Source organism: Pieris brassicae, chromosome 1, assembly GCF_905147105.1.
Source record: "Pieris brassicae chromosome 1, ilPieBrab1.1, whole genome shotgun sequence".
NCBI classification, from domain to species: Eukaryota; Metazoa; Arthropoda; class Insecta; order Lepidoptera; family Pieridae; genus Pieris; species Pieris brassicae.
Genome location: NC_059665.1, coordinates 8,926,927 through 8,943,487, shown reverse-complemented (window position 1 = coordinate 8,943,487; position 16,561 = coordinate 8,926,927). Strand labels below are relative to the sequence as shown.

At 33.6% G+C, this 16,561-nt stretch overlaps 1 protein-coding gene across 1 annotated transcript in view; it reads right to left on the bottom strand.

Moving 5' to 3' along the window:
* Nucleotides 1–2,766: 2,766 nt before the first annotated feature.
* LOC123712579 (ABC transporter G family member 20-like) overlaps nt 2,767–16,561 on the bottom strand; it is a 38,121-nt gene continuing 24,326 nt past the window's right edge. Inside the window, exons 6-16 of the mRNA XM_045665752.1 lie at nt 15,488–15,635; nt 13,947–14,047; nt 13,560–13,663; nt 8,916–9,037; nt 8,429–8,553; nt 7,755–7,929; nt 7,167–7,270; nt 6,316–6,398; nt 5,386–5,539; nt 3,962–4,160; nt 2,767–3,672 (exon numbers count right to left, since the gene is read on the bottom strand). Coding sequence (XP_045521708.1) covers nt 3,458–3,672; nt 3,962–4,160; nt 5,386–5,539; nt 6,316–6,398; nt 7,167–7,270; nt 7,755–7,929; nt 8,429–8,553; nt 8,916–9,037; nt 13,560–13,663; nt 13,947–14,047; nt 15,488–15,635 — 1,530 coding nt within the window. The 3' untranslated portion in view covers nt 2,767–3,457. The remainder of the gene's footprint in view (nt 3,673–3,961; nt 4,161–5,385; nt 5,540–6,315; nt 6,399–7,166; nt 7,271–7,754; nt 7,930–8,428; nt 8,554–8,915; nt 9,038–13,559; nt 13,664–13,946; nt 14,048–15,487; nt 15,636–16,561) is intronic.

Below are 16,561 nucleotides of genomic sequence, written 5' to 3'. Positions count from 1 at the left end.
GAGTCGAGAAAAGCCGCGAACAATTTCTCGTATGTAGAAAGTGTCATGTCTGTGGTTAGTTTCAGGCTAAATTAGTGCATTACGAATAATTAAGTATATCCACAAACTGTTATAAATCGAATGTAAAGTTGTAATTTTCTGTTTTTAAAGCGTCATCATGTTTTGCCAAAAAGTTTGATACTAAATATAGTATTCGGTTTAAATAGAAAGTCAACATTTTTGCCAATTCCATATTCTCTTGAAAATCTATCTATGACTGGGTAAAAATAATATAGTACCGTACTAGAAGGTTCTATGCCGAAATCCATTGAAGTTGTACATTGAGAATATGGCCGGCGATAACGAAGCGCTTGTTAACTTAAGAACTTATTTATTACAACCGAGATTAGTATCGAAATAAGAATCGCTAAATTAAGTTAGCGTCATAATTTTAAGGTCTGTTATTCCACGAATGGTTTCACATAGAGTGGTCTCTTTCTTTTCGGAGAAACGTGAAAGGGAGGGAGGATTGTGGTGGCAGTTTGCGGACAGTCCTTTTTCGTCGAATAAGTCTAGGACTATCTTTTTTTTAAAATAAGTATATTTTTGCAAATTTAAAATTAGTTAAAAACATTCCTTAATTTATAATTGCTTTGTCTCGTGTTAGAAAGAATTTGATTCAGTAATATTTTGTTGAGCAGTGTTGGCCTAGTGGCTTCAGCGTCCGACTCTCGTCCCCTGAGGTCGTAGGTTCGATCCCCGGCTAAGCACCAATGGATTTTCTTTCTATGTGCGCATTTAACATTAGCTCGAACGGTGAAGGAAAATATCGTGAGGAAACCGGCTTGCCTTAGACCCAAAATATCGACTTCGTGTGTCAGGCACAGAAGGCTGATCACCTACTACTTACTACCACTACACCTACAGCCTATTCGATTAACAAATCATCATGAAACCGATACAGAAATCTGAGGCCCAGACCTAAAAGGTTGTAGAGCCATGGATTTTTTTTTAATATTTTGTTGGAGCACTATGGACTGTCCCGAGAGCGTTCTAAATGGCTAAGGATTTGTATACGTAATCAGTGAACTGTCGGGCCCGTGCCTTACCAGACGTAGTTGTTAACATTCTTTATTTATTTTCTATTTTTTTATTATTCGTTGTGAAACTCGTGAGCTTGCGATCGAATGAAACCTTATAATTTCTTTAGAGGGTACTTGTTATGTTTGGAATGTAACCGTTTAAAACATGTTGAAATCACAATCGTATCATGGGATTAATCGGGCATAATTACTTATTATTTTGTGATTCGTCTAAAGCTTGGATAGTTATTGTAAATAAGCGAACGAATGTTGTGAAGGCCTGATAAGATAACGTCACAATTGTATTATTGTATTGTACAGTTATTATATACGATTTGTACTCGTGTTAAAATTATGTTCATCGATATTCGTAATGAATTTTTTTGTAAGCCTTTTTATTGTATAATTTTAAGAACTTAGTCTGGTGTGTTATTATACGTTGATTTTGTGGCCGTTGAAGCACTTGTCTTGTGACGCTCAGTTTTGAATCTCCCGCGTAATGAGACGTAAATCACTTGCGACGCTACGTTTGGGAGTAGTTTTTGATCGTTTTTCGTATTTTGTTTTTTTTTTTTATTAGGGGCCTCGGTCAATTCCTCGCGCATTGTAGTTACATTATGCTGTCCGCTACGCATCGGCCGATAGATAGTGATATTTGTGTGATAATTATCGTGAAAAAAAATTAATTATGCAGCTAAGTTTTTATTGCTTCGAAAGCAATTAAGGAATTGACTTCGACCCCCGATGTAAAAATGGAAATGTAGTATAGCGGAAACATCGTATGTTTGCGAGATGCGTGCTAGTTTAAGTCTAGATTAGCTAGGTAATAATGCGAACAGTGATTTTAAAAAAAAACAGTTTTCTTTCCTGCTCGATGGATCAACAGTCATGTGATATGTGATTTGTATTGGCGTATTGACGACAACGAAAAGCGCGCGCCTGGTTTGATGCAAGATTCACACGGGATTGACATGACTTTTAAAAGGTCACATGCTTGGCCCTAATTGAGCTCAATGTGCCTAGGTAACACATACGACCATCGTACGTAAAATGCAATTATTTTATTAGGGACGAGCGGTCTTCCCCATTGACAAAGCATGTTACTTAACCAAATTCAATGACAATTGTAGTGTGGATTCTGTCACAAATATATTTTTAAGTGCCATTAGTCGAATATCGGCGCAGGCGCGTGATGGACGGACGTTGTTGAATCCAAAATATTTCCTATAATATAAATTTTTATATCTGAGTATTTGTTTTATTTAATTACTATATCTGCATGTTATACGTTACATTCGTACTCCTGGGCATTATATTTATTATAAAACCGTGCCAACGCTCAGCACACGGATATATTGGTACAAAATATAAAATTAATGTGCCAAGCCTATACGTATAGGCAAGCAAGAAGCAAAAAGAAAAAAAAATGAAAATTTATTTCAAAGTGTGAGAGGAGCTCCATGAATACCCAGACCTAGCTCGCTTATAATAATTATATTAAATTATGGATATCGGTGAGTTTTGGCCACGAGGTTGTACGAATGCTCAAACTACTACGTTGCATTGTCAATTGTTTTGAATAAATTGAAAAATTAACTTCGTATCCTTATTGTTCCAACTTAGTATCCTTTAGTAATGCAAAAAATATACATTCCCTAAATGTTGATGAAAAATTAATTTCAGTGTTGAAAAGTATAAAATGAAACTGCATATACAATTTTTTATTTATTAATTATATCCCTTACATCACAAATGTATCACAAGGCCCTTTATCAGCAATTTGTCAATAGTCGTATTTGAGCAATTTCTAAACAAATAACAAAATATACTCTATTTCGTTAGTTCATAGACTATAGAAATAAGTAAATCTACAATAATCTGTACAGTATTATAACATATTACAATATATTAATAACTATACATTTCGTAAAATTTTAAAGGAAGATAATATAAAAACAACAATTACGTACTTCGTACAAAATTTTGTTTGTTATAAAAAATACAAAATTCTAACCTAAAAGCTATGTACAGCAATCCAGATCTATTCTATAAATGCTGCCAAGATGTGCCACCTGCCTTTGGCTAAACCCAGTGTACTCTAATTGTCATGTTTGTTGCACCGTTTGCGGTTTGGTTATCGACCTATGTATGTACTCAGTACCACTTTAAGAATAATCATTATTTTTTCAAACGTTCCAAATTTAAATATATATATAAAACTGCTCGAAGTTTAAATAACATTGACAACCATTCATATACTCAGTAATAATCATAAAAAACTTTCAAAAATTAAATTATAAAACTGTTCGAAGTTTCGTACAAGTTCTATCCTACAAACTGGTAACAACCAAGCTCTCGCCAGAATACAGTCTATTAAAAACATCATTCAATCGATCTTACGATTTCTTATATTTAAGCCTTAAGAAGCACAATGTCAAAATTAAAACGATCCATCCAATGCTAATAAGAAAACCGATATAGACATTATAGTCTGTAATGCCGGACCCTCTTTCCATGAGGTCTCGTAACGATCGAGAGGGCAGAGTGAAAGGTAGCATCAGAGCTACTTGTTTGAGGGCCCAGGGCATACCTTCTAAAGGCCAGAGGATACCTGAAATTAGGAATTTTAAATATAGTTGCAATCATAAATTTCAAATTTTCAATTCATAATAATCTACGTGAGTTTTTAGTATATATTCATAATAATAGACACTGCAAATTTCATAAATAAAATTCCCTACATAGTTATTGAAATCAAAATAGATATTTAGAAGTATCCCTAGTAGGCTTCACAAACAAAACACATTCGGAAATCCTTTCATAGTTCGTGGAATACCTGTTGCTATAGAAAAGAGATTTTAATATAATATTATACATGATAGAGATGAACAAAATCTTACCACAGAGCAATATCATAGGGTAAAAGCTACCCGTGGCAACGAAGAACGCTACAGTGAAGCTGGAACACAGAACCGAGAGGAGGAATCCGTAGCACATTCCACCCAAACCTTGGAGGAAGAGCAGGATGCCACAAGTCACTATGGATCCTTTGAATGGAAGATCATAGCCGACGAACGCTAGGACCATCATCTCAAGTGTCTAAAAAAATATAAATATGATTAATAAAATCTACGTTGAAGTAAAATTAAAGTTAATATTTTGTTTTATATGACATAAATATTAATATTAATAGGTACTTTATAACTACGTTATTTTATTAATAATATTGTTAGAAAACGAGTTAGCTTTGAAGTGTGAAATCAATTAATTTATAATTACAATCACCTAATATTATTTATCTTTATTATCGTAGTCAAAATTATTGAATGGTGTACTTTTAAAATTGTCTTTTCCCTCAGGGGTATGCAAGTATTTTTTCTTAAAACCAAACTCATAATAGACACATTGATCACAATGTGTACTTGTGATCAATGTTGTGTCAGAAATAAAACTTCTTTGTAAATTAATTATTACTAAGGTAAAAGCCCCAATAGATGATCATGTACCAGTATGTGATCACTCCATGTATTTGTATATCTATGTTCACACTGTTAAACACTGTATACATGCTAATGATAGTATAAATAAATAAAAATTCTGCGTTTACTGCACAAGACGTTACGCGACAGAATTGCCATCTAAAGTTCTAATGTGCAACTACTAAATGAATACATCAACCAATAGCGTGTATTTTTCTCTATCTCCCTTACACTCGATTTTTCTCACTTGCTTGCTCCCTACTCTCGCTCCATGGCTATTTGTTTCATGCTACGTTTGCCCTTTCTCACTCTCTCTCAAACGGTCTCAATCGCTCTCTCCCTTTTCTTCGGCAAAACCGCTGCCTAAAGAAGTTTAACTATAACTTTTAACCTTTCATTTCAATAAATTGATACATTATAATTCACGATTTCACCCGCGCATCACGCTTCGTACGCTCTAGTGACCAGTGAAACAAACGTATGCCTGAAGTTCGCGTGAGATGAGAAGCTATGCACGGAACAAAAATGAAGTAAACGCTTAATGTCTTATTTAAAAAAAATACAATATTTAATAAAATCGCTAGTAAAAGCTCTTGGCTAAATTAATGAGCTGTAATTCAATATTTTTTTGGCTCCATAATACTCGTCATGATTGAATAAAAACGAAATTAGGCAATCTTAATATAATCTTAGAGGGGACTTTGTGGATTGTATCAAGGAATTTATAGTGTATAGTGTTTTTAATTGAAGTCAACAATTAAAACTAATATATATTCATAATTTTTAATTCAAGCATCACGCACTTAGATAAAATCAAATCTAAGATGACGTTTTGTTGCTTTTACCTGTAAAACAATAACTGCGCTCTGCAGCGTGATGTGAACCTGCAACATCTCTTTGGGCTGGACTCCCGCCACTGCACTTCTTTCCCAAACACCATCGAGACGGTCCGATATCATTAGCGTAGATGTTACTATGGCCGGCAAGAAGTAAATAATCCTGTAAAAGTATTCCAATTATATTAAAAATATTTTTTTAGTTCACACAAGTAACAATATTTATTTATTTACTGGATAATTAAATTTTGCAATCAGGGGACCGTTCAAGTATGACGTAAGTAGATTTATTGCAATTTAACCCCCCCCCCCCCCCCGCTCCTCTTGTCAGCAAAAGTAAGATGTAGTACATAAACGTATAAATTTTTGTAGGAATTCTCGAAAATGCATTTCCTACTATCCATACAATGTGTAATATGTGTAAAAAAGTAAAAAAAATACTGTTGACGTTATCACCAAATAAGAACTAGAACCCCCCCCCCCCCCCCCCTATAGTGCTTACGTAATACCTGAACGGCCCCTAGTCAAAGCAAGTACTATGCAAGGTTTTGTATGCAATTTCGATGTAGTTCTGTCAATATTGGGCTCGTGTGTTACCGCTGTAGCGGCGCTATTTTTTACGTCGTAACTACGACTCCTACATAATAAAAACATCCTGCATCTATTATTACATTATTAATATATTTGTAGATATTTACTTTATCTATAATGGCCCAAGAATAAATGTTTCAGTATGCTAATTTTACTTAGTTTTTAAACTACACAGCTTTAACGACGTCATTTCCGCGGGAAAGATTTTTATAACATTTAGTGTTGTTTAAAAACTTAAAATAATCCTAGGATAGAGTAATAATAATCACATATTGAGGATCTGAGTTGAAACTTGCAAAAGTAATTAATCATACTATTCGTCCTCTGATAGATAAATCTTTGACTTACGTAATCATGACTCCTGGTGCCATGTATGATACCATCTCCGGTTCTAATGAGCCGTAGATTGGTGGCTTCATCCTCACAGGAAGCTAAGCGGAAGAGAAAGATTGATTAAGATCTTATATTAGAGTCTATGCGGAAAGCAAACCGCGACTTGAGGTCGCATTGCGGAATTACCCTGTTACGTCATTATAGTTCGAAAATCATCTTTATACTTAACATTCACTCCCACACCCATACAACTTTATTTCTGTAGTAATCTAGTTGGCTGTTTTCTTTTTAAAATATTAAATTTGTTTGCCTACTCTATGTGCTTTTTTATGACTCAGTATGACTTTTCTGTGGAAAAGTGGACCTAGCTTGAAAACCAGTCTCCCAATACCTTCTTAATTGTAATCATATTGTTTGTTTCAAATGTAATATGAGAGAAAGTAATAATGTATTATTATTAATAAAAAAATACCTCTCTTTCTGCAGAAATTAGAAATTTTTATAATAAATTTTAATGGTATGGGTTAATTATAACGGTGTGAAAACTTTTAACAAAAGTCATGTTACAGTTTTATATTATATATGTCTATTACATTCTTAATATAATATCTAGCCTTAAAGAGTTGGACGCTAATTAATAACAAAATAAAAGTTGTTCTTAACTAAATTAATTTCTAATACTGTATAGACAAGACAAATGTAAATACTGTAAATTTGATTGTTATGTTTAGGTTTTAATCAACGATTAAACTATTTAAATAGGGCTTCCTCATAATATATTTATTTATTAGCACTTCGTTACACTACAGAAAATAAAAAAATGCACATAATTAAATCAAAAGGAGGGCGAAATATAACAAATATACCTGGACAAGATCCTCATTGATCCCACACGCAGACATCGCTCGTTTGGTAAATGTTTCATACGTCTTCATAACACTCCGTTTCAGGAAATTCGAGATTTGATGATCTGTATTGTAACCAAAAATGGCATTAATAGGTCTCTTTACCGTCTATTGGCGAATGAATGTGTGATATATATATAAGACTCTCGTTTATTTGACGTGTATGACATTACTAAGATACTTTTGTTTGAGCGTCAATAACACCTTAAGTGAATAATTATTGGTTTACGGAGTACTCGATTACGAAGAGCCGGTCTAATTGTACAAATTGTTTATCAAACTCAAAATAACTTTATTTAAATAGGTAACCAAGTACACTTATGAATGTCAACAGAAGAGATGTTTAATTGATTCTAAATTTACATTTACTATCAGTTCGCAAGTCAAGAGCGTAGAGCGGGCGAGAAGAAACAGTGCCAATTTCGTTTAAATTTGTCAAGTAATTTATACTTCTTTACACAAACATAACCTTGAAAGACAATTCTATTACAATTATATTATTTAGTATTACAGACTGAAAAATTATAAGGAATTAAACTTTTTTTATACCTGTCATATCCAACCAGACAGCTATAGTGCTTTCCTCTACTATATTATCCTCAACGTAGCCGTCTGCGATTCGTAAGGCAAGTGCGGAACTAAAGTTGGTCGGGAAATAGACAGCTCCATACGTAGTCCGAGCTGCAACGGCCATTTTGGCCTCTTCTGTCGAGTTGTAGTACTCCTAAAAAAAACAATTAATACAAGTTGTATACGGTAACTTAACTGAAATTTAATCATGAGAATTAAACCCCAAGCGGAAGTTTTAATGTTCCATTTTTATTTTTGACAAATAATAAGTTGTAGTATGTTAAAACTCTTCAGGGTGCGTGGTTGGAAGTCCGGTTGTGCACCAATGGACTTGTCCCCAGGGAAACCCAACGTAGACCCCAAAAACTCAACCAGATGTGTCAGGCACAGAAGGTTCATCATCATCATCCTATTAGAAGTAACAAATGATAACGAAACAGGTATCTGTTTCAGATTCAGATTTGTGTATACAAATCTGAGGCCCAGAAAAAGGTTGTAGTGTCACTGGTTAATATTATTTATTTTGTCTTTATACGTCAAAATAAAATGTATTGTGTATTGTATTACATTTTGACATACGAGAGTCATCGTTCACTTGTAATTTATAAGACACTAAGTTGTGTCGGATTACGCGCTACTGAGATCGCACTTACCACAATGATTCCCCGTTTCTCCATTTCGTCCACAAACCAACAACTCAGCATGTGGTATTCACATATTTGTTCTTCGTTCATTGCCACCCATGTCAGGTTACTCGTTTTACATAGTTCGTTTCCCACTAAAAATATTTAGGAATAAATTAATTTTAGTAGAGTTAGCTTAGTAGCTAAGTGTCTGATGATGATGCCTGGCGTTCGAATCCCAGCTGTGTATGTATTGTCTTCTATGTAAATGGCACTTCATCTACGAAATAATCGCGAGGAAACTTATAGGTCTTAGAGTGAGATTCTCATTTGAAAACAAGCCTTTGCGCTAAGTGTGATTCTCGTGTGTCAAAAACCGAACTTTGACATATGAGAGTCACGCATAGACAAAATATGAGACGTCAGACAGTGAACCTAAAAAAAATGAATCAAATTCAATGCTTCATTGCCCCACTGACTTCATACAGTGCCCACTGCATTATAAAATGGTACGTACTTGGTATAGTAGCAGCTTCGTCGTTAACCACAGCGACGTGCAGTCCTTTCGGATCTCGTCCGACAGCGCTGTAGAACGCCATCACTTGTAGCATTGGGAATAGTATTGAGAATATTAATCCTCTGAAAAAACATAAATTTTATAAAATTTGGGGATCCAAAAAAATAATACACGTCTTATTAAACCTCTTTCGGTTAGGTGAGTTTAAAGAATTAAAAAAATTATACAGAAATCAATGCTAATATAGTAAGTCAAGTTCCTGCCAGTTCGTTTTTAATAATATAATGAAAACTTAAAACTTACTCATTTTAATTGTCCGTCGTTTAAATTACGAAACAATTACTTAATAATAAATTGTACAAAGACCTGGCTGTACGGACTAAAGCCGTTTGCCTTTCACATTAGGGATAAATTAATTTTAAAAAATTGTACAGAAAAAAGCGGTGCAATCACCTAAAATAACCGTAGTAATAATAAATAAGATACTTAACTAAGGAAATATACATACAAATGTAATATATCATTAACAAGTTATGACCTGTAATCCTAAGAAAAGTCAATGGAGTTAAGGATATTGTGAGACCAACGTTGTTATCGAAGGAAACGCCGTTCGTTCTATAAAACATAATCCGGTATTGTAATGAAAAATAATTATTTAATCTGATTCAGTTAAAACGGCATTAATGAAAACAAAGCCATCTTGATTTCACTGTTCATGTTCCGAAGGCGGTTATTATATGGTAATGCGTAGAAAAAACAAATTTTCTTAATGTCATTAATATGTTAAAACTAGACTAAAATATTTTGATTCATCCAAAATCTTGTCACACAGCATCGTCTTCAACTACTTCAGGAATATCAAATAAAAATCAGGCTGATCTATATCTTTGTAACACAGCGTAATCAGTTCTATGCAAAAGCTATTAGACTTTTATCTTCATAGCATGAACACTATTTGACAGAAAGAAACTTTGAATAAAGAAAATTACTCCCTATTTAGGTTGGTTACGCTATAACTTGAGAACGATAATTCCTAATACTTTAGAGAACGTTTTCAAAGGACTTCAGTGACTAATTAACCGCATTTTACTGGACATCTGGCAATGATAGGTGATATTTTTGAATATCGCAATAGATTTAGACGAATCTATAATAATATATAAATGGTTTAAAACATTCGTTATTGTAGATTTTGACCTATAATTGCTCGAATACATGACTATTTTGTACAAATAAATTTATCGATGACCAAAGGGAATATCCATACGATAGGATGTCTAGTTAATAACCCTGTACACGTCTGCCTCCAAATCAGTTTACGGAAAGCGAGTGATGTGACGTGATTCCTTTATAAATATATTCATAAGGATTACGTGAAAATATTCAATAATTGGAATGTTAAAATTGAGTGATTAACTCGACATTTAATCTGCACAGACTATATCGATTTTCAAAATATTGCCACAGATGTTTTTCTTTCGGTAGTTTATTTTAGATTTTTCCAAAATGGGTCAATAATGTATTAGACCAGCCAGTTTCAATAATAATTTATATGGACCTTTTAATACGTAAATTTTTGACAAGAAACAAACTAAACTAGCTAAATTATTTATAATTATCAGTCTAATACAGCAATTGCAATGTAATAAGTCTATAAAAAATATTAAATAAGAACTTTTAATCATTTAACTTACAGTAAAACGGTTCAATTTATTGTAATTTATTCGAAATAAATTTATTACTTTCTATTATTATTACATTCAATTGTTTCCATGTGATTTTTTAGTAATGGAATTAGGGGAATTCATACATTCAAGATCATCAGAGACAAAATCATCAAAATCAAAAGTTTTTATTTCAAATAGGCCTTTGCAGGCTCTTTATGAAACGTCTAGTTGCACGGTTCCAAAAAGTGGGTCTCATGGAGAAGAACCGGCAAGAAACTCCATGGACACTCTTTTCAACAATGGTTTAGCTTACAAAGACTCGGTTACAATAGTAATAATCGGCTGAGAAGTTAATATAATGCAAGGTATACAGAGATTCTATACAATCAAAACAGAGTGTAAAATGAGATACACACACTTGCACAGCGCAAGTTGCCAGGGAAGCCGCACATGCAGAGATGAATTAGCGCCATACATCTTTATCGTCAACATAGTCTTGAATTTTATAATACGCTTTTTTAATTAGGATTCCTTTGATGACGTTTTTGAACTTTTTAGTCGTAAGATCAGTTACACACTTCGGTAGCCTGTTGTAGAATCTGACACAATTCCCAAGAAACGATTTATTCGATTTTGTTAATCTATATTTTGGGACTACTATTTTATGCTTATTCCTGGTATTTATAGAATGAATAACACTTTTGACAGTGAATTGATGCAAATTTTTACGAACAAACATGATATTCTCTAGAATGTAAAGGGAAGGCAACGTGAGTATATTAATTTCTTTAAATAATTCTCTCAGAGACTCGCGGGGGCCAAGTTTATAAATTGCACGAATTGCTCTTTTCTGGAGAATGAATATGGCATCTACGTCAGCCGCTGCGCCCCACAGTAGAATACCATAGGACATTATGCTATGAAAGTAAGGAAAATATACAAGCCTAGCTGTAGCAACGTCAGTAAGCCGTCTTATTTTTCTGACTGCATAAGCTGCAGAACTTAGTCTACCTGATAATGCTGCGATGTGAGCTCCCCATTGTAATTTACTGTCAATGGTTATGTTTCAGTAAACAGTTTCAGTGATGACTTCAAGTTTGTCACCATCGAGAGTTACGTTAAGCACTACTGGGGTGACATTAGGCAGCGAGAATTTGATACATTTAGTTTTAGCAGAATTGAGGAGTAAATTATTCGCGGCAAACCATTTCGATAGAGTTACTAAGCTATCATTGACGTTTACTGGACTGGAATCTTCCCTATTGATTTTAAAAACGAGGGAAGTGTCATCAGCAAATAAGATAATTTCCGATATCTCAGACATCATATGCGGGAGATCATTAATATAAAGAACCCTGCGGCACGCCCATTTTCACTATTGATCCAGATGATCTCGAACCACTAATTTCTACTTTTTGCTGTTTTGGTAACCTCTACAGGGATGTTTGAGAAAAAGGTGTCGAATGCGTTGGCTACCTCTACCTTATCCGAGATGATAACATTATCAATAAGTAGCCGCGGGTCAGCATCTCTCATTTTAGTCTGACCAGTTTCGCAGTTAATAATATTCCAAACAGTTTTTACTTTATTATGGGATTTAGCAATTTTATTACTAATTGATTTCGATTTGGCAAGAGAAGAAGAGAAGTTTCTTAGATAAGTGTGAAATGATAGATCAGATGTCAGTGACTTTTCATGGTAGAAGTTATATAAGACATCCCTGCTTATCCTTATCCCTTTAGTAGACCATTCATTAAATTTAAACTTGTGAGTTATTTTTATACTCTTTTTTGGACATGCCTTATTAAATTTATGGCAGAGTATACTAAATAGATTATCAAATTTTCTATTTGGATTTTTGGTATTTAAGGTAGAAGAGCATAGTTTATTTAAAACATTATTTTTAAATTTTTGTAATTTTTTTTCTTCATTTAATGGTCTAAGTGTAATTTTTTTATTTGGCGGATTTATTTGATTTAATTTAAAACTAACAAGCTGTCCCTTATGGTCTGACCTTACACCAGGTATTATGGAAGACTGTTCAATGCTACAGTTAGTGAAAATATTATCTATACATGTACTAGAGCAAGCAGTTATTCTCGTGGGTTCACTAAATAAATATTTTAAATTATATGAATTAAATAATGCTAAGAGCTTTATTTTCTCAGGTGATTTAGTGAGTATATCAATGTTGAAATCACCACAAACATAAACTAACTTATTGGATTTAAGAACTTTAATTAGAATATATTCCATATTTATTAAAAATGAGGAAAAGTTTGAAGCTGGTGGTCTGTAAACACAAAGTATTATATGACTTTCTATCTCTGCACATGCTACCTCACATAAGTGATCAACAGAGCCGGAAGTAATGTCTATTCTATCTTTAAATTTTAAGTTGTTTTTAGATAATATTATTGTACCTCCACCCTCTGTTGAAACTCTGTTGAACATACTGGCAACCATAAATTATTAACATTAAATGACATTTTGTCAGGCTTTAACCAAGTCTCACAGAAACATATTATATCTACTGAATATCTATCAACTAGTAATTCTATATCAAGTATTTTGCCAGAAAAGCGGTTTATGTTCTGATGAAAGAGGATTAAGTTATTGCAACGCTTTTCTGTTGTCACAGAGCCTAGTTTAAATATTCAATCACAGTATTGTTAGGATAACTAGACAATACTGATTCGTCACTTAACCTAGATTTTGTCATATTATTATCTATGACAATGTTAATATTATATGCTAACAAAGTAGCTATCACATCCTTATATTTATTAGGAAAATACATACATTCCCTTGTCAAATGAAAATTACTAACAAACTTGTTAGTATCAAAAAACAATAATTTGTCAACCTTATTCCTTCAATTTCGTTAGTTTTAAACATTATTTATTCAAAAAACTGTATTTTACTGTATCTCAAGTAGGTTAGTAGATATATTAAGTATATAAGTGTTCATACATACCCTGGATGCCTCGAGAACTGTTGTATACTCTTTATGAACACAGCTTTTAGCCGTCCATTCCTCTTACTTTTCAATTCTAAACCATTTTCCTGCTTAGTTAAAATCTGCGAAATTAAAAAAAATATAATAATAAAAAAATAATCTCCTTTTAAATGCGCCAGAAATTAACTATAACAATTATGAGAGCTACTTCCCAAGTTATGGGATTAATGTTTTAGTAAATTTCGAGGGCGCTACGAGCGTGTGTGAGGTGTTTCTAGTTGGCCTCGCTCTGAATAGCAAAATCGAGTGTAGGCCCAGATCTTAGTCCAAGGAACTGCTTCAAGTCGTAAAAAAACCAAATCGCTTTTCCTAAAAATGAAACTTGTCGTATCCGGTAACACTTACATCTCGACTGCTTGTAACAACATTGAAGTCTTCAGTTGACTGGAATCGGCTATCGTTAACTATACTGGTCTCTGGAATCACGTCCGGGGATGAAGTAAGCGCTGTAGAAACAATTTTGCTTTAGCTTGCGTACGTTGGGAACATGGAAGCGCCAATTAAAATACAATTTAACTAACTAAACGAAGCGAATCAACGCGTTTATACAAAATTAATTCCCGAGTAATTAACGACTGATTTAAAGTTTAGAAAATGCTTTTTAATGTACGTGAGTGATATGTCACCCTGAGACTTCTAAATCTTAGCCTTGGAATGCCACCAGCATACTTAACACATTACTCAATAGTGACTATATTGTCCGGGCTCTTACTCTGTAAATTCTATTAGCGACAGCGCTTCCGACGTTCTTGTATACAAGTTCGATATAAAATAAATCAGTGGTGCTACAATCTCTTTAGGTCTGGGCCTCAGATGTCTGTATCTGTTTCATGATCATTTGTCAATCCAATAGGCAAGTTGGAGATCAGCCTTCTGGGCCTGACACACGCCGTGGACTTTTTGGTTCTAAAGAAAGCCGGTTTCCTCACGATGTTTCGGGCGAATATTAAATCCGCACAGAAAGAAATTCCTTTGGTGGACAGCCGGGGATCGAACCTACGACCTCAAGAATGAGATTCGATCGAAGAAGGCACTTGGCCAACACTGCTGCAAGTTCGAAACAGTCCTCCCAATATCCGTAGCGCTAATGTCGCAACTTTGGAATCACGCCGAACAAAAACAAATTATGAGATCGGGATTGCTGTCTATCGCTATTGGAAGTTACATAGTAAGGGCTCTGTTGCGTTATATTATATATCGCATAAAAACGATTATTGTAATCGGAATAGCTATTAGAGTACATGGTAAGCTAACTGATGCAAGAGCAAAAACAATGCGCATTTATTAATAATATTCTCAGTGTCCTGCAAAATAAATTATTTAAATCTTCTTACATATTAAAATCTTGTTGTATTTGTTTACTAATGAGATCGATTAAATTCCTATCATACAGGTTAGCAAAAAAGTTCTTTTTCGTGTAAAATTCAACATCTTTCACGCTTGTATTCTATGTTACAAATTCAGTAATAATATCAAAACGTAATAAGGATTGAAATCCACAAAAGCGTGGCCATCCCAAGTCAACCTGGCAGTTGCAGATGACGCAAAGAAACCCGGAAATACTTGATGCGAGGTAAAATGTGAAGCTTAACGAACTGGAGGTTCAATGTGAAGCTCAACGAACTGGAGGTTCAATGTGGACTTTGCCCCATCCAGGGGTCATAGGACATCAAGTCAAGGACATCAATATAAGAAATGTAACAAATTTTCGAAATCAGAGATTGATCGAATTTGAATGAGTTACAAAATACCTGCGTAAAACGAACAAATCATACTCTTTCTGTTAAAGAAATTTGGTAGATACTTATTTACCAAATTTCTTTACTTAATATATTTATGCTATTACATAATACTAACATATATATATATCTCATACAGGTACTTACTTGAGCGTCGTCTATTTGTTCTGCTGTTCTCATTTTGAATTAACGCCATCTTTAAAAATGCGTCCTCAAGCGTATCGCAGTCGAACCTTCGTAAAATATCTGTAGGGGAGTCCTGCGCCAGCAGTTGTCCATCTCGAAGGAGACCGATCTATTAAAAAATTTTTAGATGTTATACTATTCAAGTATTTTTTGACATCGTCTTCCATCAGGTTTTAGGTCAAGCTGCGGCATTTTCTGTTGTATTCGTGTTTCTATAACTAAATTTTCAATATACAATACACATATTGAAATGTCGAATTCTTTAACGACATCTACATTTCACACAGAATATACAAGATTTTTCTCAGAATTTGCTGCAAAAAGTGTGTACTTACCTTTGTTTAAACAATTTTTATGATATTTGACTAGTTGATGTTTGCAAGTTGGGATGTTTCTCTTAGTAATGGCCACTTACGAAGTGTCCATAAAATGATTACTTTATTATTTAATAACAAATAATATAAAATTACATTATAGGCACAGATTTACGATAGTGCCGATGATTCAATTAATTATTTACTTAATAATAGGTTGATTGACGGGCTTTGATTAGTTTATAACACGCGACGGTTACAGCCTTGGTGTACACTGTGCAATTAAAAAAATACTTTATAAGTACATAAAATCGATTTAAAATCTTATTAAGTATATTCCTATATACATATATATTTACTTGGGAATATTTTTAAAAAGTCTTTATTACTTTACTAAAGACGTATTCTAAATTTTGTTTATTTTTACATTAATTTATGTTAAAAGAAATCAATGGCACTACAAACTTTCTAGGTGTAAGCCTGAGATTTCTGTATCTGTTTCATGATCAACATAATAGACAAGTAGGTGATCAGCGTCCTATGCCTGTCACAAGCCGTCGACATTTTTGGTCTAAGGCAAGCCGGTTTCTTCACGATGTTTTCTTTCACCGTTCAAGCGAAGGTTTAATGCATACATGGAAAGATAGTTCATTGGTTCACCGCTAGGGAACGAATCTACAACCTCACGTATGAGGTATGGTTTTTAATATAATGAATCTTA